The 25809-nt window shown below is 45.7% G+C and overlaps 1 protein-coding gene across 1 annotated transcript; it reads left to right on the forward strand.

Annotated features, from left to right (window-relative positions):
* The first annotated feature begins 11618 nt into the window (after positions 1-11618).
* On the forward strand, positions 11619-13455 carry LOC120655998 (U-box domain-containing protein 27-like). Its single transcript, XM_039933988.1, has one exon. The coding sequence runs from the start codon at positions 11869-11871 to the stop codon at positions 13198-13200; it is 1332 nt and encodes a 443-aa protein (XP_039789922.1). The 5' UTR covers positions 11619-11868; the 3' UTR covers positions 13201-13455.
* Positions 13456-25809: the final 12354 nt, after the last annotated feature.

The following is a 25809-nucleotide window of genomic DNA, read 5'->3' on the forward strand; positions in this document are numbered from 1 at the left end:
TTGTTGGACTGTGAAGAGGCCACTAGGACCATGGCCCATTACCACCCCTAGCAGATGAAGATTAGTTGGACCGAACAAACCGGCGGCCAAACGGCAGATCAGCGCACAGGCTGACCGACCCGATCACGTGTACAATAATTATCACGAATCCGCTCTTCTTATTTTTCTTCTTGATCAGAAGATCACCGAGATATGTAGCTAGCGTAGGTCAATGCCAGAACTAACCCAAATGATTACGGTCCAAGCTGACGCGCGCGCATTAATTAAGATCATTTCATATCTGTATTATGCTTATTGATTCTGTTTCCTGGTAACTGACTGAGGATCCGGTCCGATCCCTGGCTACCATGAACGTGCGTTCATACGACTGTCCAACGTGTTACGGAAGGGTCCGCATGTGATGTGAGCTCAAGTTGCAGCAACCCGCACGCGCTCCGGGCCAAGCAGACCAGGCGACGTCGGCGTCCCTCGCCGTCTAGAACCTTCGTTTCCAGAATCCGTCGCCTCGCCTCGCCTCGCGCGCGGACGGGACGATCGACATCGGTGGCAACATGCACGCGTGGCGCCGCCGCAGGCAGCGTCACCCAAGCGCCAGCTGTAAGGCTTCGTTGCCTAGCGCGGCGCCGGATGGCTCCGCGCCGGCCGCGCGCGCGCGGCCACTCGTGTCTCTCGTGGCAGAGCCGTGTTAGATTTAATTATCCATGAACAGAATCTTAATTTAGTCTAATCATAATCACTAATTAAAATTAAGACGGATAACTTAGATTAAACTGACCAGCGCCTCTATAGTTGTAGTATTAGGGCTATTGTAGATGAAGTAGACTTTAATCCTTACCAATCAGAGAGATTTAGATCTCTTGTTGATGAAGATCTTGATGTCGATGACGAGCAGCAACTCCCGTCGGGGCCTGCCACGAAGTAGATGAGGAAGCCGCGCTTCCAGCCCCTCCAATGCCCTAATTGATTGGTGTTTTACTAATCTCGCGATTAGACTGGAATTAGGATTAGAGAGGGTTCCCCTCTACCTCATATTTATATACAGCATTGTGGGACCGGGGCCGACTTATAGATAGAAACGTTAGGTGTACCTACCAATCACGGTACATGACTTATTTGGTATGTTATATCTAATTTATGGAAATTATTTGCCATGCAGATCTAGGTTATTATCCTGAGATCACAAATTTCCAACATTCTCCCACTTGATCGAACGGTTAACAATTTAGGTTCGCTTTAAACTTATGTTCACACTCAGTACAATAGTAAGACCGGACCAATGCGTCGTCAGTACTATTTAATTCACTACCGGGACCCCATTACCCACAGTTCACTGCAATACCTCGATAGAACGCTTATTACTTAATTGGATTGATAATGTACCCAGAATCAGGTCCAAGATCGCTCACAAATCCCATACTTAATTTTGCGAAAATTTAAATGGGATGAGTGACAAGTCTTTAATAAGATTTGCTAGCATTAACTCAAACTTACTTCTTCAACTTTAATAACTTGATCCTGGGATCTTTCTTTCACAATATAATACTTAATCATCAGTAGTCTTGACATCATCAATAATTATGTTGTTACTCGAATAAATACCGCAATCATAGCAGTATAAATTTGTTGTCCTTAAACTTCATACCGGAATATAATTCTTAATTTTTCATAAGTTAAAACATGCTTTATGCAATCTCAGCTTTCATTATGTCAAGTTTGCTTAGAGCTCTCAATAAGATTGCTCTTTTCCGCAAGAGTGGAGGATATAATCTAATGTGCACTTTTACATCCATATACTCATACAGAATTCTTAACTAAATAATTCATAATCCATAAACATGTCATTTTTAGTGTCTTACACCTTATCCAGTGGACCTTCCTTGGATAATATTAAAGACACAATATTTTCCGGCTCACAAATGCAAAGTCAATCACTTAAACACTCATGCATGAGCTTCAGATAGCTGAAGCATAAGGAACGTCTTTCTTTACTTTATCTTACCTTTATTCTTAGAATAGTAGAAATAATTTGCTTTATTATGCAAATAGAACAACGTATCTTAATATTTATTCTTATTGTATCACTTTATACAACTTATATCTCAAGTGATGATCCTAACAATTTTTTGGTCCAATCTTGGTGTATATTGATGCCCAAAACATAAGAGGCTTTCACCACCAAAATTACTTTAAATTTAATTTAATGATGATAGAAAAGCTCTCAACATTAGTAGCATATTCTAATCGCCACTTTACTTAGTAGAGCATCATCTACTTAAGTATTAGGATAGTAATTTTTCCACCTTAATCTCAGTACATACCTTTATCCATAAACATTTAATCATGGAAAGCTATAAGCTTAGTATTTTAATTCTCTTTCGGAATCATGACAAGAGATTCAATTTATGGCCTCCTTTATAGTAACCTTCAAAACGAATAAGGTTCTTTCTTTTATGACAACATCAACTATTACCACATCTTCATGTTGGGATTAATCAACTTATGAGAATTCTCAACAAAATATATGGTAGCTTAAGATGGAGGTTTACTTAACTGATGGCATGAATTAAACATTTCGAGAATCTCTTACTTGAATCATCGATGCGGAAACTAAGCCCACATCTCTTTAAATCATCTCTTCCTCCTTTGCGAGCTCCCACTGACTCCCACTAATCTTTGCATTTTTTTAAGAACACAACAATTGAAACAACTAATCTTTGCATTCCTTTAGGAACACAATAGTTGAGACAACTATAGCGATAGGAATGGTACCCCTCGGACTTATTAGGATATCCATAAATGGTGGCTCTTCATGACTTATGACTTAAATTCTCAATCGTTATCATAGCATAATAGTGATACCATTGATCAACTTTCTTTACTGATCAAGCCCACACCAGCGATGGCTAGAAATGAACAAGAGCAGCAAAGCTTATGGTCAAATATTTACCACACAGCGATGGTCAGAAATAATAAATAAAGTCACACTTAACTTTATTTGAGATGATTGGCAATTATGGAGTAGTTCTCCGGTCACAATGATTTTTAGAGTGTTCTCCATCATATTCACCCTTTATATGAGCCGATTTTCTAATTTAGCCTTTTGAATATCAATGGGCAAATAAAATATGGTGATAAGTTATAGCTCTTTTATTGTCTTACATCTAATGACTGGAGTATCTCAAATTCTTATGAGACATTAATTACTGGAGTATCTCTTATACTTGATGAGACATTCCAATTCTCCCCTTTGAAATGTGATCTTTAACTAATAATATCACAATTTTGACAAGGTCTCATCAACAACTAATTGAATCATTACACAATATGCAAGAAATATATAAAATAATTCCTTGACAAGATAGGAAAATCAATAATGATGACGTACTTATTATCTCAAAACTTAGCAAAATGTTCAGAATCACTTATTACTGAAAACAAATATGGCTAAATATATAAGACTAATGCGAAGCATTTAACATCTTCGTCTTCATCATCATCATTAGACTTTGCTCCCCTTGAACTCCCCTGATCTTATGGGTCAGACTTAATGACCTGCTGGAAATGCATCTTACTCAATCCACCACAATTTAGGGGAAACTTTAACTTAAAAGAGCTTATGAGACAACTTTATTACCCTTCTTTTGCACTTGATGAAGTGACTCACATAGCTTATATCTTACTGGAGTATCCACATTTTGAGCACGCTTATTATAATTCTCTAGTAGAGAAGTCATAAGATATTGCAATAGCAGATCATCAGAGATGAACCTGCCAAATGCTTTCAACTCAGCAGCCATATTGTACATGCTCTTAATGTGTATACTTAGTCCATTGTGCCCATCATAATGTGAGGTAGACAGCTTATTTATGAGGAAGTTGATTAACTTTAAAACTTTCCTCAATGGAGTTCATAAACTCCTTCACACTTAGTTCCCTATCATCCTTCATATAAATAAATGTTCCCCTTATAGCATCTGAGATCAAATGTTTTATAACTAATTGTGCAAATTCATTGGATATTTTTTTTGCCATTTCTCCAACTTGGAGTTGTACTCCCTTAATTTCTCATTACGATTCCAGTACTCATAGAAGGAGTAACAGATTTATCCTCATAAAGTGTGTAATCAAAGTCCAGAACTTTAAGAACGGCACACACCTCTTTATTCCACTAAGGAAAATTGGTGCCATTAAAGGGCTCAATGGTACTTAGTAAATCCTTATAATCTACTAAAAAATCATAAATTAAAGTCTCAATAATCTTATACAACAAGATGCACATAAAGGCACAAGATTAACCCTACGATGGTCTGATTAAAATCATGCCATAAGTTTCAATTTGCATCACCGATGGAGAAAACAAACGAAACTTATCATTAACTCATAATTAAAACAATGATGGTCAGAATTAATTACAAGTGTACTCTAATCAAACTTCTCGATGGTTCCATTTGATTAGAGAGCATTTTAATTGTACATGGTGGAAAACATATAATTTTTCAGCTTAAACAATGCGAGCTAATGCAATGTTCATCAATAAAGCATGATGGAAACATTAAGTCAAATACACTTATTCTGGAATTTTAAACTCAAATTTAAATAGTGAAAATAACACATAAATCATGAAGAGATTAAATCTCACTGTAAATATAAGCCTTATAAAACCTTAAACTTTACATTATATAATCAGTGCATAAAATATTATTAAACTTAATTGCACTAAAAATTTAAACTTTATTGCACTTACAAAAGATAAGGCTCATTAATTTTTAGATTCTTTCTCATTTACCAAGCACATCTAACATTATGAATTAATTGTGCTGAAAAAACAAGACTCATTAATAGCCCAAAATAAACTCATTATCAATGATGATTTCCCATAATTATTCTTAAATTAAACTTATAACATCAAAATTATGGAAAGTATCACTATTCATAATGAGAAATATCTATCATAAATAAATTAAGCAATAAACTTATTTGCGAAATTATAAACAATAGATATCTCAAATATGAAATAATTACTCATGGGCATTAAATAAACATAATGCTGGTAATCATAAGTCCAACAGTAATTACATAAAGCCTTAAACATAAAAAGCAATTAAATTAAGCTTAAAACATTAAATCAGTAAAGGAAAAGACTTTAAACATAAACTGGGCTAAAACTCGTAAACCGGTCCCAAAATTCCCCCTCAATGCGCAGCCCAAAATGCATTCTCGGCCCATTTGGCACATCTGCGCACAAACCCTAATGTGGAGCAATCCTGGCCGTTCGTTTCGATCCGGCGGTCCAAAACTTATATGGTGCCGTATAAAATTGAGCTCGGTCTGAAAACCTAATCCAGCCTCGCTCGCTTTCCTGCTTCTCAGCCCGAGCCGACGCTACTCATGCCCTTGGGCACAGCTGCCTCCTCATGCGCCGACATAGCTGTCACGGGAGCCGCGGGAGGCCGCTAGCCGCCTGCGCGGGTGTGCCGCGCGTCAGGGCCACACGTGCGTCCAGCAGCCACCTCAGGCCCGACACCTCTGTGTCGCAGCTCAGGTGCGCCGGCCGCCAGCCGCGCGAGCCCGCCGCCGCGTGATGCGCGCGAGCTGCGCGTGCCTAGGCCGCCTGCGGTGAGGGCCGCGGCCGCCGCTCAGGTCCGTCCTCGTGCGCGGCCTCTTTGTGAGCCCGCCGGCCTGGCTCACCTCCTGATGGCGTGCGCAGCTGTCGTGGCCCGGCCACTTCCGTGTGCGTCATGCGCCTGAGCCAGCGCAGTGCTAGAGCCAGCAACGCGCCGGCCACGTGCGCAAGGGCACTGGCCTGCGGTCGCAGTCGCCGACCGCCTGCTGATGGCTTGGGCTCGCGCCACAATGTGGGGACCCGAGCCTCGCGCGCGCGTCCTGATGCGCCGCCGCGGGCGGTCGGGCCCTGGCCAAGGCACCGTACTTAAGAGGATGAGCACCGCCCGCGCCAAGCTCTGTGGTGGGCCCTCTCACTGGCGGTGCGTGCGGCCCTAATCGCGCGTACGGCCGTCGAGGGGCTCCACCTTGGTGTTTTCCGCCGGGTCGTGCGCTCCTGATGCGCATAGGATCCCGTCGAAGATTGCAAGGTATGCAACTGATGCTCGACCTAGGGTTAGGGTTAGGGTTCATCATAAGATTTGGAGATTTTCTTAATGCGAACTGAAATTTCGCTTTCCCCTCCTTCTCAAATGCTTACTGATGCATTTAATCTCATAATTTTGGATCTAATTTGCGGAAAATAACATGAACAGTGGGCTTAATTTTAGGGAAAACTCAGAACCAAACCCTAATTGCTTAATTACTTAACTTAAATCATCAATTAGCAGTAAAGTGTCTCGGTCTAAACATGAATTAGCATTAATCATGATGATTTGCATCCAATCCGAGACACTTAGCCATAACAAAATCAAGATTCAACTTAAATTTGATTCAAAACGAATTAGATTAGATCTAATTTCGTGATCAGAAACATAATTAACCATAATCTAGATCTAATCACACATGATTAATATGTAAAACCTTTCTGCAGGAACTAATTGCATCTAACAGGCTTGAGCATGATTTGTTTTAGCAGTAATAACTTATGAAAAGAAAACACGCATGTAACAAACATATCCATTTGAGTTTAGTGGCACGTGAACTAGTCTTGCACCACACAAGCACACTATCATGAAGCGAATCTGATTTGTGCACATGCTTAACCAAAACTAATCAAATTACAGAGGCATTAAACTTAAGTACTTAACCAGTTCTGGATTAGGATCATGATAGATCTAAGAAGGCTCTGATACCAATTGTTAGATTTAATTATCCATGAACAGAATCTTAGCTTAGTCTAATCATGATCACTAATTAAAATTAATGTGGAAAACTTAGATTAAACGGACTAGCGCCTCTGTAGTTGTAGTATTAGGACTATTGTAGATGAAGTAGACTTTAATCCTCACCGATCAGAGAGATTTAGATCTCTTGTTGATGAAGATTTTGATGTCGATGACGAGCAGCAACTCCCGTCGGGGCCTGCCACGAAGTAGATGAGGAAGTCGCGCTTCCAGCCCCTCCAGTGCCCTAATTGATTGGTGTTTTGCTAATCTCGCGATTAGACTGGAATTAGGGTTAGAGAGGGTTCCCTTCTACCTCATATTTATATACAGCACTGTGGAACCGGGACCGATTTATAGATAGAAACGTTAGGTGTACCTGTCAATCACGGTACATGACTTATTTGGTATGTTATATCTAATTTATAGAAATTATTTGCCATACAAATCTAGATTGTTATCATGAGATCACAAATTTCCAACAAGCCGCGGTCTCCTCGCCGTCGGCCGGTGGCGACGGGTTGGATATATATATATAGGAGTCAGCGCGCGGCGTCGCCGTCCGCCGGCGGGCATCGAGAATAGTCGTCGGAGGTCCGCGCGGCCACGGAGTCACGGGCAGGCAGCGAGCCTAGCTGGCTTCTCTGTGCGATCGGGTAAACGGCCGGTGCCGCGTGGCGCGCGTGCGGCCAAGCCGCCGGCCGGCCAGCCGGGCAACGAGAATACCCGCCGCGCTTGGCGTCTTCCTCCAGCTGGGCCGCGGGCCGCGAGCGTGGTCACCACGCCGGCGTGGGCGCCGCCGAGTGGCCGCTGCCGCGCTGGGCGTGCCGACTGGCTTCCGAGGTTGACCTCTTGCGCAGCCGTCATACCGTATTACCGTGGCATGTGCTGTCTGCTAGCTCTAGAACACTGAGAATTCTTCCACCTCACCTTCTGGGTGGTCCGTATGTATGACTTGTGTGAACAATGAGAATACCACTGAGACCGTGTTTAGATGGTGTAAATGCAAAACACAATTTTTTTTATAAATCGCTTGCATGGTGTACTAAATGTAGTCGAAAAATAAATCGCATTATACAAATGGACTATAAATCGCGAGACGAATCTAATAAGCTTAATTAGGACGTGATTAGACACTAAATTGCTACAGTAATACTACAGTAAACATGCTCTAATGATGGATTGATTAGACTCATTAGATTCGTCTCGTAGTTTACAGACGAGATCTGTAATTAGTTTTGTGATTAGTCTACATTTAATATTTCAAATATTGAAGATTCCTTTCCGAAAACGCAAAAACACGAAATGTAAAGTGATCTAAACACACCCTGAAGTATTTTCGAGGTACTGCACTACGGGGGTATTTGGTTGCCGGCCGTCACCTGCCACGCCAAACCATTTTGGGGGCAGATTGTGCGTGTGGGTGGGTGTGGGGTGGGGGGGGGGGTTAGGGCCTTAGGGGCTCCAGTTCTCCTACCCGCCTAATGCCCATGGATCCCTCTGAGCCCTCTCCAAGCAAATTTTTTATATGAATCAAGGAGAAAAAAGATGAAAATAGAGAGAAAGAATAATAAAAGAGGGAGTGTGAAGTAGGGATGGCAATGGTTCGGTTTCGGGTCTAGCAGGTTTGCGGATAACTTTTCACCCACGGTTTTCGGGTTCAGGGCCCCGAAACTTATTGGCTTCAGTTTCGAATTTGGTTTTCACCCGTGGATATCCAATGGATAACCATTTGGTGCAAAAATCATATTTTATAGTATACTTAGCAATAAGTTTGTTTACTTAGACTACTAAATTTATTCTAAGTTGATTTAGAAAATTATTTACTATTTACTACCTCTTGTTTATGCATGTAAGTATTACATATATCTTGTATGTGCTTATAAGAAGTACTTATTTCTCATACTATGTTGCCATACAAAGCGGATTTCGGGTATCCGCGGATTTCGATTAAGGGGATGAATTTTGACCCGAATCGGTCTTCGGGTCGGGTTCGGGTTTTAAGTTCGAGTTTCAGTTTTAGGTGCCAAGACGCTACACACGACCCAAACCCGACCCATTGCCATCCTTAGGGTGAGGTGGACAAGGTCCTTACCTTTGTTTAGTTCGCGAAAATTTTTGAGTTTGGATATTGTAGTATTTTCGTTGTTATTTGACAAATAATGTCCAATCAGAAACTAATTAGACTTAAAAAAATTGTTTCGTCATTTACAGTTGAACTGTGTAATTAATTATTTTTTTAACTGCATTTAATGTTTCATGTATGTGTTCAAAGTTTCGATGTGATGGATACTGTAGAAATTTTTTTGGAAAGGCCTAAGTTTTGCTTTGAAGTTTGGGTGACTGCCAAATCTGTATCACCAACCAGCGCTGTCCAACTTTTTGCATGCCTGCCACACTTGTGTCGTGGCAAACGGTGGGATGGAACCAATCACGCTGATTTCTTTATCCAGATAAATAGAAGGAATCATAGCATACTACGAATTTAAATCCTTTTCTGAGATCATTTAAAAAGGATTTGCAACGAAGGTGAAAGTGCAGGCCAGCATTCTGCGTTCCAACAGGTGAGATACTTCTGCTCATCGAACGGATAACTTCCCACAATCCCACTCAGCGGTTGCCTACCTTCACGATTGTGCCATCATGTTTCCCAAATAACTAATGCATGCCGATCTTGACTACACGTTAGAAAGCTGAAACCCAACAACAATGCAGTGCTACGATACGAATTGTTTCTTGTTTTTTTTTACGAATTGTTGACTGGGACACCGAAACTGGTCGTTTTAATCTACACCAAGTCTCCAATGCTGGAAAAGAATAAAGAGCGAAGAACTCGTGCACCTTGCCAATTGGCAACAAAAACAACTGGAAAGAGGAAGAACATGTTTGAACTTTGGAGGGGGCGACCAAAAGTTTAGAGAGAGAGAGAGAGAGAGAGAGGGCAGCAATAGCATCGAGCGAAAGCGACCTGGAGCCCGGTCCATACGTCATCTCAATTGGCCTCCTTTGACTCTCCCAACCCCTTTCCACGCCAGCTTTCCGCAATCCCACGCCCAGTTTCTCTCCTCCTTCCTCTTTCTGTTTCCTTTTCCCTCACTCGGTTTCGCACCCCTCGGAGACCCAGCATTTGCACGTCTGCCTATGTTTCCAGTTATCTTCAGGTTGGATGATCCTCCATTTTATAGCTGGTGTCCCCGGTCCCTGTCGTTCCAGCAATGTCGTGTAGTCTGGCATTTGACACTGGCTCGGCGTGGTGTGCTCGTTCAAACTTGTTGCGTGACTTCCTATGCGTGTGGCACGTTTTGTTCAAAGTATGGAAATAGTTTCTATAATGTGCTTTGATGCTAGTGCCTTGTATGAACTGAAGAAAGGGTAGGTACAGAATGTTCTGTTAATTGTTGCCACGTGGAATACTAAAGGTGTGTTTAGATCATTTTGGCAAAAAAATTTGAAAGAGAATCTTGCTAATTTGGAGTATTAAATAAAGTCCATTTAAAAAAAATCACGAGACGAATCTAATGAGACTAATTAATCCATGATTAATTTATAATTAATAGATGATTACTGTAGCATCACTGTTGCAAATTATGGATTAAGTAGGCTCATTAGATTCGTTTCGCGATTTACAACTCATCCATACAAAAAAATTAAATAGATTTTATTTATAGTTCATGCATATGTCCAAACATTCGATGTGATGTTTTTTTGATGTCCCTAACATGTCTTCGTTTGCTAGGTTTCTGAGCAAAAGTGAATGGTTGTAATTAAAAATTGAAAAATACATTTTACGCACAGGCGAAGCCTCATGAAGGCCATGTTGGGTGTTGCCCGTCATTCCTGTGAATATATAATACTACTAGTAATTACTTGCATCTTTATTAAACAAAACCTTCTGGTTAGCTCACATTCCTTACTCAATTGTCCTGTTTCTTTTGCAATTTAGAACATTTTGCATAGGGAGAAGTCCAAATTACGCCCTCGAACTATTGCAGAAGTCCGATTTTCAACTTTCAACTACGAAACCGGATAATATATGCCATCCAACTGTTGAAACTAGGCAAATTTAGCTCTTGGGGTGATTTTCAAGGTAGTTTGTACTTTTTAAAAAAATAATAAAAAATTCTAATTATCTTTAAAAATCCAAACTAATTCATTTTGAATCAGAAAAATATGAAACTAGTACCTTTTTTCTAAAAATATAACTTATTTATTGTTACTCTATTTGAATCTCAGTTATTTAAAAACAATAGACATAATTACAAGCAACTAAATATTATGAAAATAACAAATTGGATCTGAAAACTGAAAAGTATCATATCAATAGATAGGTTACATTTTTAGAAAAAAAATTATACCCATTTTGTACTTTTTAATCTATAATGAATTACTTATAAATTTTTAGTTTAAATTTGAATATTCTTAATTCTCACAAAATTGAAACTATCTTTAAAACCACCTAAAGGACCAAATTTGCCCGGTTTCAACAGCTGGATGGTCTTTATTATCTGGTTTTGTAGTTAAAAGTTGAAAATCGGATTTTTGTGATAATTCGAGGGTGTAAAGCGGACTTTCCCTTTTGCATATAACTAGTGCTGATTGGCCCCATCTTGAAATATGTTGACGCTTTGCCACTGATTTTGCGCATTTATTTTTTCAAAAAAACATTTTATGCCTTTACAGTACACTAAGTCAACGTATTCGTCTAGAAGATGGATTTTTTTCAACACTGATGAACTGAACTGTACAAGTCATTTCCAGCTCAATTTATTTTGGTGACTTTCAAATACGCAAACGGGTAGCGAACAAGAGAGGAAGGCCCGGCCCAATCCGGGGCCATTTTTCGAACAGAACAATAATCCAGGGTGTAAAACGAAAAGACCACCGCTGCTTATAATACCACACTCCACCCTCTCCCCTGATTTCCTCAACGCTTTCCCTTTCTTCTCCATTCCCTCGCCCCCACTTCTCTCTGCCGCCAACGCCGTCGCGGACCAGCACCAAGGCAAGGAAGCCGATCAGATCAAAGAACATCGATTGGTCCATGGGAAGGCGGGAGATGAGCGGGCGGCTGTCGGCCGAGTACCAGGGCCTGGAGGTGAAGGTGCCCAACCTCTTCCGGTGCCCCATCTCACTGGACGTCATGCGGTCGCCGGTGAGCCTCTGCACCGGCGTCACCTACGAGCGCGCCTCCATCCAGCGCTGGCTCGACTCCGGGAACACCACATGCCCGGCCACCATGCTCCCACTCCCTTCCACCGACCTCGTTCCCAACCTCACCCTGCGCCGCCTCATCGCTCTCTGGGCGTCCACTGCCGCGCCCGCCTCTCCCTCCTCATCGTCGTCGCCCCCCGCGCCGTCCGCCGTCGGGCCCACGCCGGCCGCCGCCGCGGCCGAGCTCCTTCGCCGGGTCGCCGCGCCCGGCGCCGACCCCTGCCCCCCGCTCCGGAAGCTCGCGGCTTTCCTAAACGACGACGACGTGGACGAGTTCGACAAGAACGCGTTCGCGAGGGCGGCCGGCGCCGCGGAGACCGTGGCGTCCGTCCTCCGGCGGGCGGAGAAGGAGGAGGGCCTCGAGGCAGCGGAGGCCGCCGTGCGCGTCCTGGCCGCGATCGCGGCGTCCGACTGCATCGAGGAGGAGAACAAGCGGCGCGTGGCCGCAGCGCTCGCGGCCGACGCGGCGTCCACGGCGGCGTCCCTGGCGCGCGTGCTGCGGTGCGGGAGCGCGCTGGAGGCCCGCGTCGACGCGGCGCGGCTGGTGGAGTCGCTGCTCCGCAATGCGGCGGCGCCGGGCGCGCGCGCGGCGGTGGCCGAGTCCGAGCCGCTGGTCGCGGAGCTGGTCCGCCTGATCGGCCCCGCGGACGAGAAGGGCGGCCTGGACCGGAGCGCCGTGGCGGCGGGGCTGTCGTGCCTGGCGGCCATCGCGGCGACGCGGCGCGCCCGCGCGGAGATGGTCCGGCTGGGCGCCGTGCCCGCGGCCGTGCGCGTGCTGACCGCCGACGCCGGGTGCCCGGCCCAGGCGCTGCGCGTGCTGGAGGCCGCGGTGGGGTGCGCCGAGGGCCGCGCCGCGATCTGCGAGTCCGCGGAGACGGCCGTCCCGGCGGTGGTGTCGCGGATGATGAAGGGCGGGATGGGCGGCGCGGAGGCGGCCGTGTCGGTGCTGTGGGCGGTGTGCCACCGGTACCGGGACCGGCGGGCGGTGGCGGCGGCAGCGGCGTGCGAGGGCGGGCTGGCGCGGCTGCTGCTGCTGATGCAGAGCGGGTGCTCGGCGGCGGCGCGGCAGATGGCGTCGGAGCTGCTCAAGATCTTCAAGGTGAACGGCAAGAGCTGCCTCGGCGGGTACGACTCCAAGACCAGCCACATCATGCCGTTCTGACCGGCGACCACGCCAAGCGGGTGATGCATGCCAATTGCCATGGGTGGTGGGCGGATGGAACAGGGGAAATTCCTCTGTTTTCTCTCTTTTTTTCCCGATTCGCATTCTTGGTTGGGTGGAAGTTGATAGGAGAAAAGAAATTATTGGTTCCCGGGGAGGAAGACAAATCTGTACATGGGTAGATCATTTTGGTAGAAAAAAAAAAGGAAATTCAAGGATGAGAAAAATTCATCTCCACGGTTCGATTCAACCCAATTCTCGGTGTTTGTTGTTGGCCAAATCACATGGTTGCTCTTCTCATACGGTCAAACAAAATCCGCATGATCACCGGGTCGGCAAGGAACCCATGATTCTGGAGCAGTAGCTAGTTTATGCCACTGCATGCATCACGTCCGTCGCATCGCATAGCCATCGTCTGAAAGCAACAACTCCTTGCTAGTAGTATCAGTCAAACAATGGGGAGACAAAGACATTGCACACGGTGCGTGGTTCTTGAGGCATGTTCACTACCCAGTGGTTAGGATAAGAAAGAATATGATCTCCAGCATGGCACTTAATTACGAGATCTGCCGGGAGGGGAGCACGAGCATCGTATCCGAGTCCTAATGATCGCCGGTCCCAACTCCCAATCATCAGTGCTCGACGAACCCCACCTCGAGGGCAGGTCAACCTCGCCATGGATGCTATGCTACAGGTACAGAAATGGCGAGGCAGGAAAGCTGTGTTCAGAGATCGGAGCATCCTTTTCAACGTCTACGCTGCTACTAGCCCTAGCCTAGCCAATTTGGTGGCGGGCCGGCAGCCCTACTGAACGTGGACCTAAAAGCGCACCGCCTCGAGCGCACCACTAAATGCTGCTACCATTAGCATTAGCAAGCCAGCATGGATGAGTCTGAATGCTCCGTCCGTCTGGTAAAAAGAGGGCGATGATCCAGCTGCCGAGCACCTAGACGAAAGTGTTGAGAGAGAGGAAAGCGGGGGACCAAGCGTGGCAGGTCGCCCAACTCGATCGCGCGGCCGGATAGATCACGCGTGCGGCGCGCCTTCTCCTCCCACACTTTCCCTTTCACTTTCCCCAATTGCAAACTGTTCATCTCAACACCCAAGGGAAAACTTCTTCTGCAGTGCCTCTTCACCTTCAATTTTTTCTTTCTTTCTAGGAACAAAGGTGCTTCCTTGTTCCGAATTGCATGGTCAAAGGTTGGTGCTCCACGCGCGCCGTGCCGTTGGGGCACAGTGGTAATCTCTGAGGTGATTGAGTAGCCCATTGTTTATGGGCGGTGCCAGGAGATGGAGATACGGCTTCGCTTCGGGACGACTTGACCCAGGCAGGGGCGCGGCGGCGATATGATACGATGCTAGGGGAAGGCGAGAGGATGGGTGGCGAGGTGGTGGGGGTGGCACGGTACCATTACCATTTACCAATGGGGTGCTTTTGTTTTTTTAATATTAAGGAATTGTTCTGGTCTCGAACATCTATGAGTGAACGTCTATAGCTAAAGTCTTACAAATGAAGACCACAAACATAGCATTAAGCTGTCAGCATACGTTGAACAACGACATCCACCCGAGTTCAACGTAAGAAAAAAAGGAACTAAAAAGGATCTAAGGAACTGAAACACTTGAGGCACCAATACTGTTTCTGAAAGTTCCAACCACACTTGCTGTAAAACTCCATGATAGTATTCTCCAAAATGCAGCTTCTCCTCTTCAAAGACACCTTCTTTTCCTCTTTAGACAACTGTAACCAGCACTTTGCCCAATTTGTCCCTCTGAAACTTATCTGCAAATAAGAGTTAGGAGCGGTCCTTTGAAAAACGACATCATTTCTACTCAACCAAGTAGCCCAACAAAGAGCCGATACCCCCAAAAGAATCTGATTTCCAATCTTCTTAGAAAAATCTCTAAGCCAAACCCAACATAGAGGAAATACTTGCGAGTGGTTAAATACCGAAAGAGATATGGACCGTATTCCAAATGAACCTTGCCATATGACAGTCAAAAAATAAATGTTGTGTCGTCTCAATAGAGTTTAAAAACAACATTTAGAATACCCTCTCCAATTTCTTTTGACAAGTTTATCTTTTGTTAGGATGATCCCCTTTTTAAATACCACAAGAAGATCTTTATTTTCAATGGTAACTTTAACTTACATGCCACACAACCATCTAGATTATGTTCAGCTTTTGTGCAATGTTTGACTGTAATGGAAAACTATTGGAGGTGCTTTTGTTTCCATTACAAGAAAATTATTATTGGAGGTGCATTTGTTTGACTGTCGCCGATCCCTACGCAACTTGCTGCACTGGGCACTGTTGTTCTGTTCGCCGCCGACCGGATCGGACCGAACCGGCGGCGGCGTCCTGGTCCTGCCCTGCTCTCCGGCCGGCAAGCAGCAACGCACGCTGTAGGGCTGGGGCTGGAGCGCTGATGGGCCTCCGTCTTCCACGCGTGTGCGGTGGCCCCAATCATGCAATGAATATGGCGGCTTGAACGCACGCGCCTTTGCCAAATTGACATAAGAGCAAGTATTGTAGTTGGCTGTAAACCGACTAAATGATGAAATGGAGTAGAGAAGAGAAGAGAGAGAGAGGAGAAACGGGCTGTAAGCTTATAACCGGTTTGGGCACAAGAACAAAAAAAATCTATGAGAGAGACAAGTATATCATACATTAATTGTGAAGAGTTAACTATTATACAGGTGGGCTGAGAGAAGGCTGCATGGAGTCTTACAGACAGCTTGTTGGCTGTATTATTAGACTTGCTCTTACCTCAGCAGATTAAGGTTGGCAGGTCAAACTAAAGAGGGAGAGTGCCTGCGTCCGGAACAGAACTTAGTACGACAAATTTGAGCTCTATGCGTGCATTGAATGTCGAGGGTTAGGTCTCACGCGCGCAGGGGCGGGCCTAGGATTCGAAGCGTGGGTATTCAAAATTTCATATGAATTTTTTTTCTAGACATCCAGAATACGACTGCCGCATTGTCACATGCATGGCTAGCAATTAACGAATCATTAATCAACAATCACAAGTTGACATATTTTGCACTTTTGCTATAACATGGAAAGGAGAGGTTGGGAGAGTTGGAGAAGCAGAGAGACGAGAGACGAGAGACTATAGAGATTTGGAACTGACTATACCGGTGGCGACGCAGCGCCATGCGCAGCTGTGGCCGCGGCCACAAGCCGCCCCCGCCGCCGCCGGTGTGCGTTCTATGTTATGCTCTATGTTATGCGTAGCGCAGCCCTAGTTATTAGAATTGGATCGGACCGGACCGGATCGGACCGGCGGTCTGACCTATAAAAGACCGAACCAAAGAGTATACTGGTTTGGTTCATCTAAAAGACGGCTTGTGCAATTGAACCGTTAAAAACCGGTTGAACCAGCCGGTTTTTTGTGAAACCGGTGAAGCGCCCGGTTCCTTGTGAACCGTTCCGGTCCATGCAGATGGCATGCGCGGAGGTTGCTGCAGCCTGCAGCGTGCCGTTTGGAGAGGTGGTGTGGCAGTCCCGCCCAAATTAATCCGGCTTAAGTGCGCTAACCATCACCGAAACGGTAACTAGGGTTAACACGCACTTAAAACGGAATAATCCGGCAGTGCTGCCGGTAAAATCCCGATTAAACCACTTGAAACAGGATCGACAAAACAGTCCAGAGAATGCAACATTCCGCAAATTTTACAATACAAAGTATGAAACTGAAATATTATTACAAACCGAGTTTGAATTTATAAAAGTACAACAGAGTTCAAGTTTGACGAAAAACGAACGATAGTCTAGCGTCGAAACCAGACGTCATGATGAAGCACGTACATGACGTCATCCGTAACATCCGATGCACCACCTGAAAAACAAAGCCACAAGCAAGGCTGAGTATACTAATACTCAGCAAGGCTTACCCGACTAAGGGTATACTTAGCCATTTATCTAGACTTGCAAGGCTTTTGGCTGGAGGGGTTTGGTTTGCCGAAAATCAGTAAAGAGTATATCCTTAATTTCAGGTTTTAGCTTCCAAATTCTAGTTCAATTAACCATTCTAGGTGAGCATCTATCCAATAGCATACATGGTGGGAAACAATTATCTTTCATCATCCAACCAACCAAATTCATTATCATCATCATCTTCCACTTCTTACTCTATGTGGTAGAAGGGTTAAACAGTCCCAAACCGTGAGAAGCGGACGATTCGAATCGAATTTGTTAACCTGGCCAGGCAGACCTAACACACACGTATGGGAACCAAGTCACCCACACGACTTTTCCCCTTTCTTTCCGGGTTGTGGATCAGGGTCACCCACTTCGACTACAAGAATCCACGCCACGGTACGACGCCGGGTCGTGAGCCTTCTTGCACCCGCATGTGGCCGCATGAGAACAACATTCAAAGAGGGTGAAAGTAAAGTCCACTCGCCGGGCCAATTAGGTACTTAAGCTTACCGATTACCATATTTTTCGGCATGTGGTTAATACGTTCAAAAGCTTAACCACCACTACCACACACTGCGGCCTTATCCATTTTCACTAAACAGACAGGGTATCACAAGTACCACAGCCCCGCCCGTATGCCTTATAGTTGCAGAATGTAGTAAACATTCAATTCCTATAATTCTCGCGAGTGACAGGAAATCACTCGACTTCTACCGAACCATTAGCATAGCCAACTAGCGACCTACAAATACTAGTGTTCAAGCATAGGTACCTAGGATCATGCAACTAAGGTTCCAATCAACTCCTGTAACTTAAATGCACAAGTAGATAGAAACAATAATAAGTTGCATAAATTTAAAATAGATAGGACATGCTCCGGGGCTTGCCTGGGAATAACACTAGGTCAGTGTTAGTTAGAGAACAACTGCTCGGCGAACATCTTCCTTCGGTCATGCACATCGGGATCCATCCATCCATCTTCTAGATGTATCCACCATTCACCGTCTTTTGGCTCGGCTCCAACGTCACATCCTTCACGTGGTTCATCTATCGTACCTAAATGAAATGCAGCAATGCATATGTATGAATGCAAAGTTCTGAGTGGCTTAGTGATTTAGGTGTTATTAGTTTTCCTTCACGATAAAGTTGCATTCCACCTAAGTGAGTTTGGACATGATACTTCTTAATTAACATTTCCTGGGCAGTCATTTATAGAGTAGTAATTTAACACAATTTAGTTCGCAAGAGGAACGGGTGGTTTTCAAAATCTTGCTAAGTCATGCAACACTAGTATTCTATCAATTATTGTTCAACCAAGGTACAACATAAACATAATTACATACATCCTCTGATAATGAAATGCTTACACAAGGTAGAAAACTTAATGAACGATCTACTATAATAATTGCAACTATTTTCATATTTAAAGAAATAGTACACGAGGTATGAGAAATAGAACAAGTCATAGCTGCATTAATGAAATTTAAAACCTACAGACATTTATAGCAGTTCCAGAGTCTCAAATTTTACCAGAAGGATCATACACTCAACTAATGCCTCTAGTAAAAATATTAGATTTTTCTATGCAGAGGAGCTATTTTTCTCAATTTAGCACACTTATTCATGGCATAAATACTTGAGCAGGTTCCACTCAAGTAAAAAGTTCCAATCTTTTTATACAACATTTAAGAAGCATTCTAACATCACTGTAAAAGTTTCAGCCTCTAAAACAAAGCATAACAGCCATAAGAATTTAGATTCATTTATCTATGGCATAAAGCAAGGTCTATTAAAAACTATAGCTAAAATTTTCCTATGGTCATGAAACTTTTACACAGAGCTACTCTATCTTCAAGTACACCACTGCCCAAAAATGGTGGCCATGCAGTACATGGAACTTGAGATACATACAAATATGGATAAAACTAATATTTAATATAGAGATAAAACTATTGGTCAAATGCAAAAGTGTATGTAACAAAAGTTGTAGGTATTGCTGCAAGGATTCCAAAACATTTGTATTTGTATTTTTCTGATTTTTCTACGAATTTATAGGTATTTTCAAAGATCACAGCATGAGTTCATGTATAATTTGCAAACTAGCCCCTGGAAGTTTTGTTTTCCTTGCAGGGAAGTCCCTGGCCGGACTTGCAGAGCACAGGAGCGTCGGGCGGCCGGATTCCGGCGTGTTTGCTCGCCGGCGGCAAGGGAGATGTGGGGGAAAAGGGAGAGGGCGTCGAGGCGCACCTATGGGTGGTCTCGGGGCTCGGGGAAGTGCTCGGAGGCGGCGGTTCGACGGAGCAGGGCAGCCGGCGGTGGTGGAGCTCCGCGGCGGCGGCGCTCCGATGGCTTGCGGCGGCGGTGGGAGGGTCCGGGAGGTTCAGTAGGAGGTGGAAGGCGTAGCTAGGGAACTAATTTGGGCCAGGGCGTGGTGGAGGGGCGGTGCTACGGAGCAGGGGCTCCGGCGGGGGTGGCGCACGGCGGGGGCGGCCCTCCAGCGGCCCTGGGCAGAGATGAGAGGGTCGAGGAGCACCGGTGGGAGGTGGAGACACTCGCTAGGCGGTTGGTGGATGTCGGTAAGAGGTGGAGGAGGGGGTTCCGCAGGAGCATGGCGGCGGCGGCGCTAGACCGCGGCGGCGGCAGGGGAGGGCTAGGCCCTTGGCTCTGCAGCAGGGAGCAGAGGATGAGGGGTGGAGGCTCGGCACGAGGTTTGCGGCGTGGCCTAAGGGAGGATGGGGAAGGAGGAAGGTGTGGCCATGGGCGTGGCGGGGCGGTGGAGGGCCGGCGAGCTCGGCGTGCGAGCAGAGCTTGGCTCGGGGTGAGGTGAGAGTGGAGAGGCGAAAATGAACCCGGCCTTGACGGACGGCTTAAGCGGCGATGGTGGTTGAACAGCGCAGCGACGCGTGTAGCACTGACGTCGAGAATGGCGACGGCGTCCACGGCGTGTCGAGCGGAAGGACGACGGGGGCGCGTGGCGAGCGTGGAAGGCGCCAGGGATGCCGGTGTGGGGGCAAAACTGGGGACGGGGAAGGCGGTTTCGGCCGGGGGCGCGACGTGTCGGAGGCCAGTGGCCGCGCCGGCGGCGAACGGCATCTTCACGGCGAGAAACAGAGAGGAAGATGGAGTGAGGGCAAACTCGTAAATAACTCGAAGTTCCAAAGTGCAGTTTGTAAATTCATTTTTTTTCTCCTTCTACATGGCCCCAAATGAAAAACTTTTGAATACCAAACTTTCTCAAAATTTCGAGATCTACAACTTTTGTTTTAGGCAAAAGTTCATTTGAGGATTCGTTTGAAAAATAAAATTTAAAACTTGAGTACATGGGAAAAGGTCCTATACGCTTCGAAATTCAAATTTTTCTCCCATTTTTGTGTGGCGACTCGAAAAACTTTGAACACAAAAGTTGTTTGTCTTTTGAAAACCTACAACTTTGGTTTTGGACAAAAATTCATTTGAACTATATTTTAGAAATTATTTTCAAAACACATTTGTTTAAAATTTGAAAGATTGTTTAAAACATCGAATACTATGGTTCATTTGACCTGTCATTTTATGTGCAAAAATTCATATACACATAAACACACATACATATAGACATTCATGCATACACAAGCATTAATTCAAGGTTTTCCTATTTAATGATGCATGATTTGGTGCTAATTACCCTAAATTGGCTATTTAAAAACCTGGGCCATCACAGGTGGAGTGCATGGCTGCCACCTGTGGGCCTGCTGGGTTGCTGGCCTCCTGCTTTGGATTTCGAACTTGCACGTGGTGTCCTGCTCAAGGGTCGATTGACTTTTAAATTTCATAATTTAGTAACTTTTCAAATGAATCTTAAATGAGATAAATAATATATCTATTTTGATTATTTAAACAAGCTCTTTACAGTGGCGACTCCATTCTAACATTCAAGATTATTATACTCTACTCATTTTTGCACCAATTTGCAAGTGCTCATATAATATATAATATGTTTCCATACACATTGTTTTTTGCATATTCATTGTTTTTTGCATATCTCGTAATCAAAACTAGAGCACCAATATTAGTGAGAAGCTGGTTATATAATTGTGTTTTTTATCATCTGATCAGTTATATATATTGTTAATTATATGTTATATATTTGTCGGTACTCTGCAGCTGGGGTACCCACTCCTACTGTGCCAAGACTCGCGTAGTTATCCGTAACTACACCCTAAGGAGCTGAGAAGCCGGACCCCTAAGGCCCGACTCCATCTCACCGGACCAACGGTCCCGGACCCGCTTCCCGCTCGGGGACGGGTCCGGTGTCACCACGTGTCCCAGAGGTGGAAATGCTCAGTACCTGTGGCCGTGGACCCGGACCCCCGCAGGTGGGTCCGGGATCTCCACGTGCCATCCGGACTCCCGCAGATGCGTCCGGGACCTCCACGTGCCTATCCGGACCCCCGTGAGCTCTCGGCTCAGCTAGCTGCTCGGGAGGGGTCCGGAACTGCCACGTGGCCCGGAGGCCCGGGCTCGAGCGCGAACCTTCCGCTGGAAGACTCGCGTGCCCACTGCATTTAATGCAGATGGACAAGGCGTGCTCTGCCGCCGCGGTACGCGAGACAGCCTTTGTCAGGCCTCGCTGTCACCGCGTATTAACAAGGTGCACAGTGCAGCCGCCTGTGCCGCACCCGCGCAGAGCCCGTCTGCAGCATTAAATGGATACGACGGCACGGCACTTTTCCATCATGCCGCCTACGCCGCAAGCTACACAGCCCGCTTAAGCTACGTGGCAGGCGACGCCACTAGCTACATCTGGCATCGTCCCGACAAGACAGCGCCAGGACATGATGAACGAAGGGCTCCAGGAGCAGGCAAAGGAATCCAGGAGAGAGATCTCCATTGCCTGCAACGCCATAATGTATGGATAGTACGTCATTTTATACTACATCATTGGACCCACCTGTCGGGGACCCAACAGCTGTATACGCGCCCCCCTTGAGATATAAAAGGGAGGCGCTCGCTGTGCACAGGATCATCTCCAGACACACACAAGCTCACGTGAACTCTCTCTCTCGAGGGAAGGCAATACAACACACAGTGGACGTAGGGTATTACGCTCCGGCGGCCCGAACCACTCTAAATCTTGCTGTGTTCATCGTGTTCTTGAGTGAGATCGAACTAGGACTAGCTAACCCCCGAGTACACACCCTCTGGGCTAGGGCGGGTGCCTTCCCCCACCCGGCTGTGGTTTGCAACGCCACGACAATATTAATTTATTGCACCGGTTTGAAGTATTTCTGAGCGGTTCAATTCATCGGTCCAATACTATCAAACCAGTGGTTCAACCGGTTCTTAACGGTTGGACCAATGAACTAGCAAATCGATGGCATCACCCGTTCGATGCCCGGTCCAGTCCTAATAACTATGATCGCAGCCCCTAGGATCATTGTTTGTTTCTATCAAGCTCAAGCATGTTCTGTGCGAGGAGCTGAGCAGAGCATGTGCGGCTAGCTGGGGACTGTCTCCTTGCTTAGTGCGCGTTCGACCTTGGACAACCCTGCAGACTGCGCAGCGTGGCGGCGTCACCCCTGTGGCCTATGCGGCTGCGCGCCTGCACGGCATGGGGGCGCCACGCGGCAGGTGGTCGGAGCTTGCCCGGCTAGCCCTTGCAGCCCTGCGCGAGTCGCGAGCGCCGGAGCGCGGCACCGGCCTCCGCGCGTGGGCCACGGGTTCCGGGGCAACGAGCGCAGGCGGCCGGTGAGGGAGACGAGGATGGTAGGACGGGCAGGTTACGGTAGGCGGCGGGGGGAATCGGCAGGGAGGGGCCATCGCCGCATGCCCCATCGGATGCTGGGAGGCCCGTGATGATAAATTTTGGGCCGTGTGGTCCGGCAGTGGGGGAGGGGAGCTGAGCTGCCGAGGTTTCATGGGTCAAAAGAGGGACTGTGACTCTAGGAGTATGTTTTGTTTTGTCATTTTCGTTTTTCTGAATCATATACGTAGAATGCATTATATATACAAATTTTTTGATCAAAAATAATGGGTATTCAACTGAATACCCTTGAATTCAATGGGCCTGCCCCTGCACGCGCACAGTGGCGGATCAGAGAACCTTCATTATTCAAGGTATGGCTTGTTTTTTTTAATCTCACAAATACACTGCGCATATATATTTATCCATCTTGTTTTGTTAGGATCTACTGGATATTAATTCGTGCTTAAACTTGTTACCCACCACACCTTAAATTTAATTCGTGCTTCGCTAGTTACTGGTCTCTCACGCGTACTGCCGCAGAGTATAGATGACCAAATAGGCAATGTATCAGTGTCAGTGTCGGCAAGTGTCAGTGTCAGTGTCAACACTAAAAACACGACACGAACACGACTTGACACGGGAGGCATAGTGTCAGTGTCTGCACAGCACGATCATAATGTAGTGCATGGGCCAGAACCTCGACACGTAGTGCTGACACGAGCATGACACTAAGAGCAACTCTACCAATAGCTCTTAATAGAAGCTCCTGTACAGGAAGTAGGGGCTTGCTCTACTTTTAGGAGCTCTATTCTTTTGCACCAAACTCCAGCAGAAGCCCGTATTTCTTTTTCTCTTGTATTTCAATCTATTCTCCATGTATATCCTTTATATTACTTTGCTTGGCCTGCGACGGGAGCTGCAAGGGCCAAGGGAGGGGGCGGCTGGTAAGGTGGATTCGGTGGTGGAGGCTTGGCGACGCTTGGGGAGGACGACGGGTGTAGAATAGGCACGACGGCGGATTGGAAAATAATGTACTGTAGAAGAAAAGGAGCGCAGGAAAAAAAGACGCACTAAAAAATCCCCTCTCGCGGGAAGCGGGAATAAACGAAGGGATGGCAACCCAGAGCAAACTCCAGGCCTAGGGTATGTGGGGATGAATTTAGAGACCTCTATAGGATAGGAGTTCTGGTAGGGAGCTTTGCCCTCTAAATTTAGAGTAGGAGCTTCATTTAGAGGGATTTTATTTAGAGACCCTGATCGAAGAAGGACGTGCAAGTACTCCTTATGATCTCTCCTGCTTTTAGCTCAAAAAAAAAAGTTTGTTCGGTAGAGATGGCTTGTTTCACAGCGCTGCAACAGTTTGATGGGGAGGTGAGGCTAGCTAGATTACGGCCCGAAAATTAATAGCATCATCGATCGAGGCATCGAGCGCGGGTGCAGCGAATTCGCTCTACCCGGCCGGAACACTGTTTATATCGGAAGGGATAGATCTTCGTGTTTCAAGTCAGCATACTTTGATTTTTTTTCCCCTTTCCAATTCCATGGTGGCAGGTGCGCTACCCCCCGGGCGGCGGGAGTGACGAACGGGTGAGCAGTGCCCTGAAGAGCGACGAGGTGCACGAAGGAGGCCCTGAATTCTGAAGCACTTTGACGCATAGTTAAAAAGATTCGGGGTCGATGGGGTCGAGGGACGGGGTCGAGAAACATCCTTACGAGAGGTTTTTATAAGACGGGAACGAAAATGACCCTATGTTTCCGGAACGGGATCGTTGTTTCCGAGTCGAGGAACGTTCGACTCCGATTTCTGTGACTATGCTTTGACGTCCGTGCTTAGCACCTTCGTGTGTGCAAGTGAAGGATATCTTTGTTTCCGCGTCGGAATCCACTGGTTCCCGTCGCTGGAGAGTTCTGGAATCTGGATTTAACTGCTGGAGGCTCGTTCCCAGGTTGGAATAGGAGTGACTTTTTTTTATAAGAGAGAAAAAAATAAGAACCGACTTTTTAGCTAGCTAGCTACAGTAGCTCGTGTTGGCTAAGGGCCGTTTAGTTCCCAAAATGAAAATTTTTGTAGGTCGACTGTTTGATCAGATGTCGGGAGGTTTTTTCGGACACTAATTAAAAAACTAATTTCAAAACTCATCTGGAAACCGCGAGACGAATCTTTTGAGATCTTTGACCGCATCATTAGCACATGTGGGTTATTATAGCACTTATGGCTAATCATGCACTAATTATGCTCAAAAAATTCGCCCCGTCGTGTACATCCAAACTGTGCAATTAGTTTTATTTTTTAACTATATTTAATACTCCATGCATGTGTCCAAAGATGAGGTGAAATTTTTTGGTAACTAAACAGGCTCTAAATTTCTCAGCAAATTAAAAATTTTCTTTCTGGAGTACAGTCCTGTCCACTAGTCAATGCCCGAGAACAAGCCAAGAAGATAGGACGAAGATAATGCGCGACGGGTCGGGCTGGGTGGGAGCGCGCGACCCATCGCTGTCAGGAGAGCAGCGGTGGTGTGTTGTCCAAAAAAAGTGGGCCCAAGTATTTTTTAAGAAAAAAATGATTTATCTCCATCATACGATCTTCGTTTTTGAAACCGTTTGCACCATTGCATTCTATGCGACGAGGGGAACAAAACTAGATCCCACTTGCATATAATTTGATGATGTTTTTCACTCTTTCTAAATTGCTATATGCTAGCACATAAATTGTCAAGATGTCTACACATAACTTACCACACTTGTAAAGTAAGAGTTGCAACAAAAAATAGCATTTTTTTGTGTAAGTTGTCAAAAAAAAAATTACCATGAAATCATACTTAGTTATGTTCAGAAGTTGTCACAAAGATAAGAAAAAGTGTCATGCACATGAGTTGTAAAAAAAATTTATACTAATTTGCTACACTTGTAATATAGAAGTTATCAGAAAACATGAGGTATCTTACATATAAGTTG

Source organism: Panicum virgatum, chromosome 1N, assembly GCF_016808335.1.
Source record: "Panicum virgatum strain AP13 chromosome 1N, P.virgatum_v5, whole genome shotgun sequence".
NCBI lineage: Eukaryota > Viridiplantae > Streptophyta > Magnoliopsida > Poales > Poaceae > Panicum > Panicum virgatum.

What these genes read in the sequence shown, in the direction of transcription:
- LOC120655998 (XM_039933988.1), top strand. Translation starts at nt 11,869, where the DNA reads ATGGGAAGGCGGGAGATGAGCGGGCGGCTGTCGGCCGAGTACCAGGGC.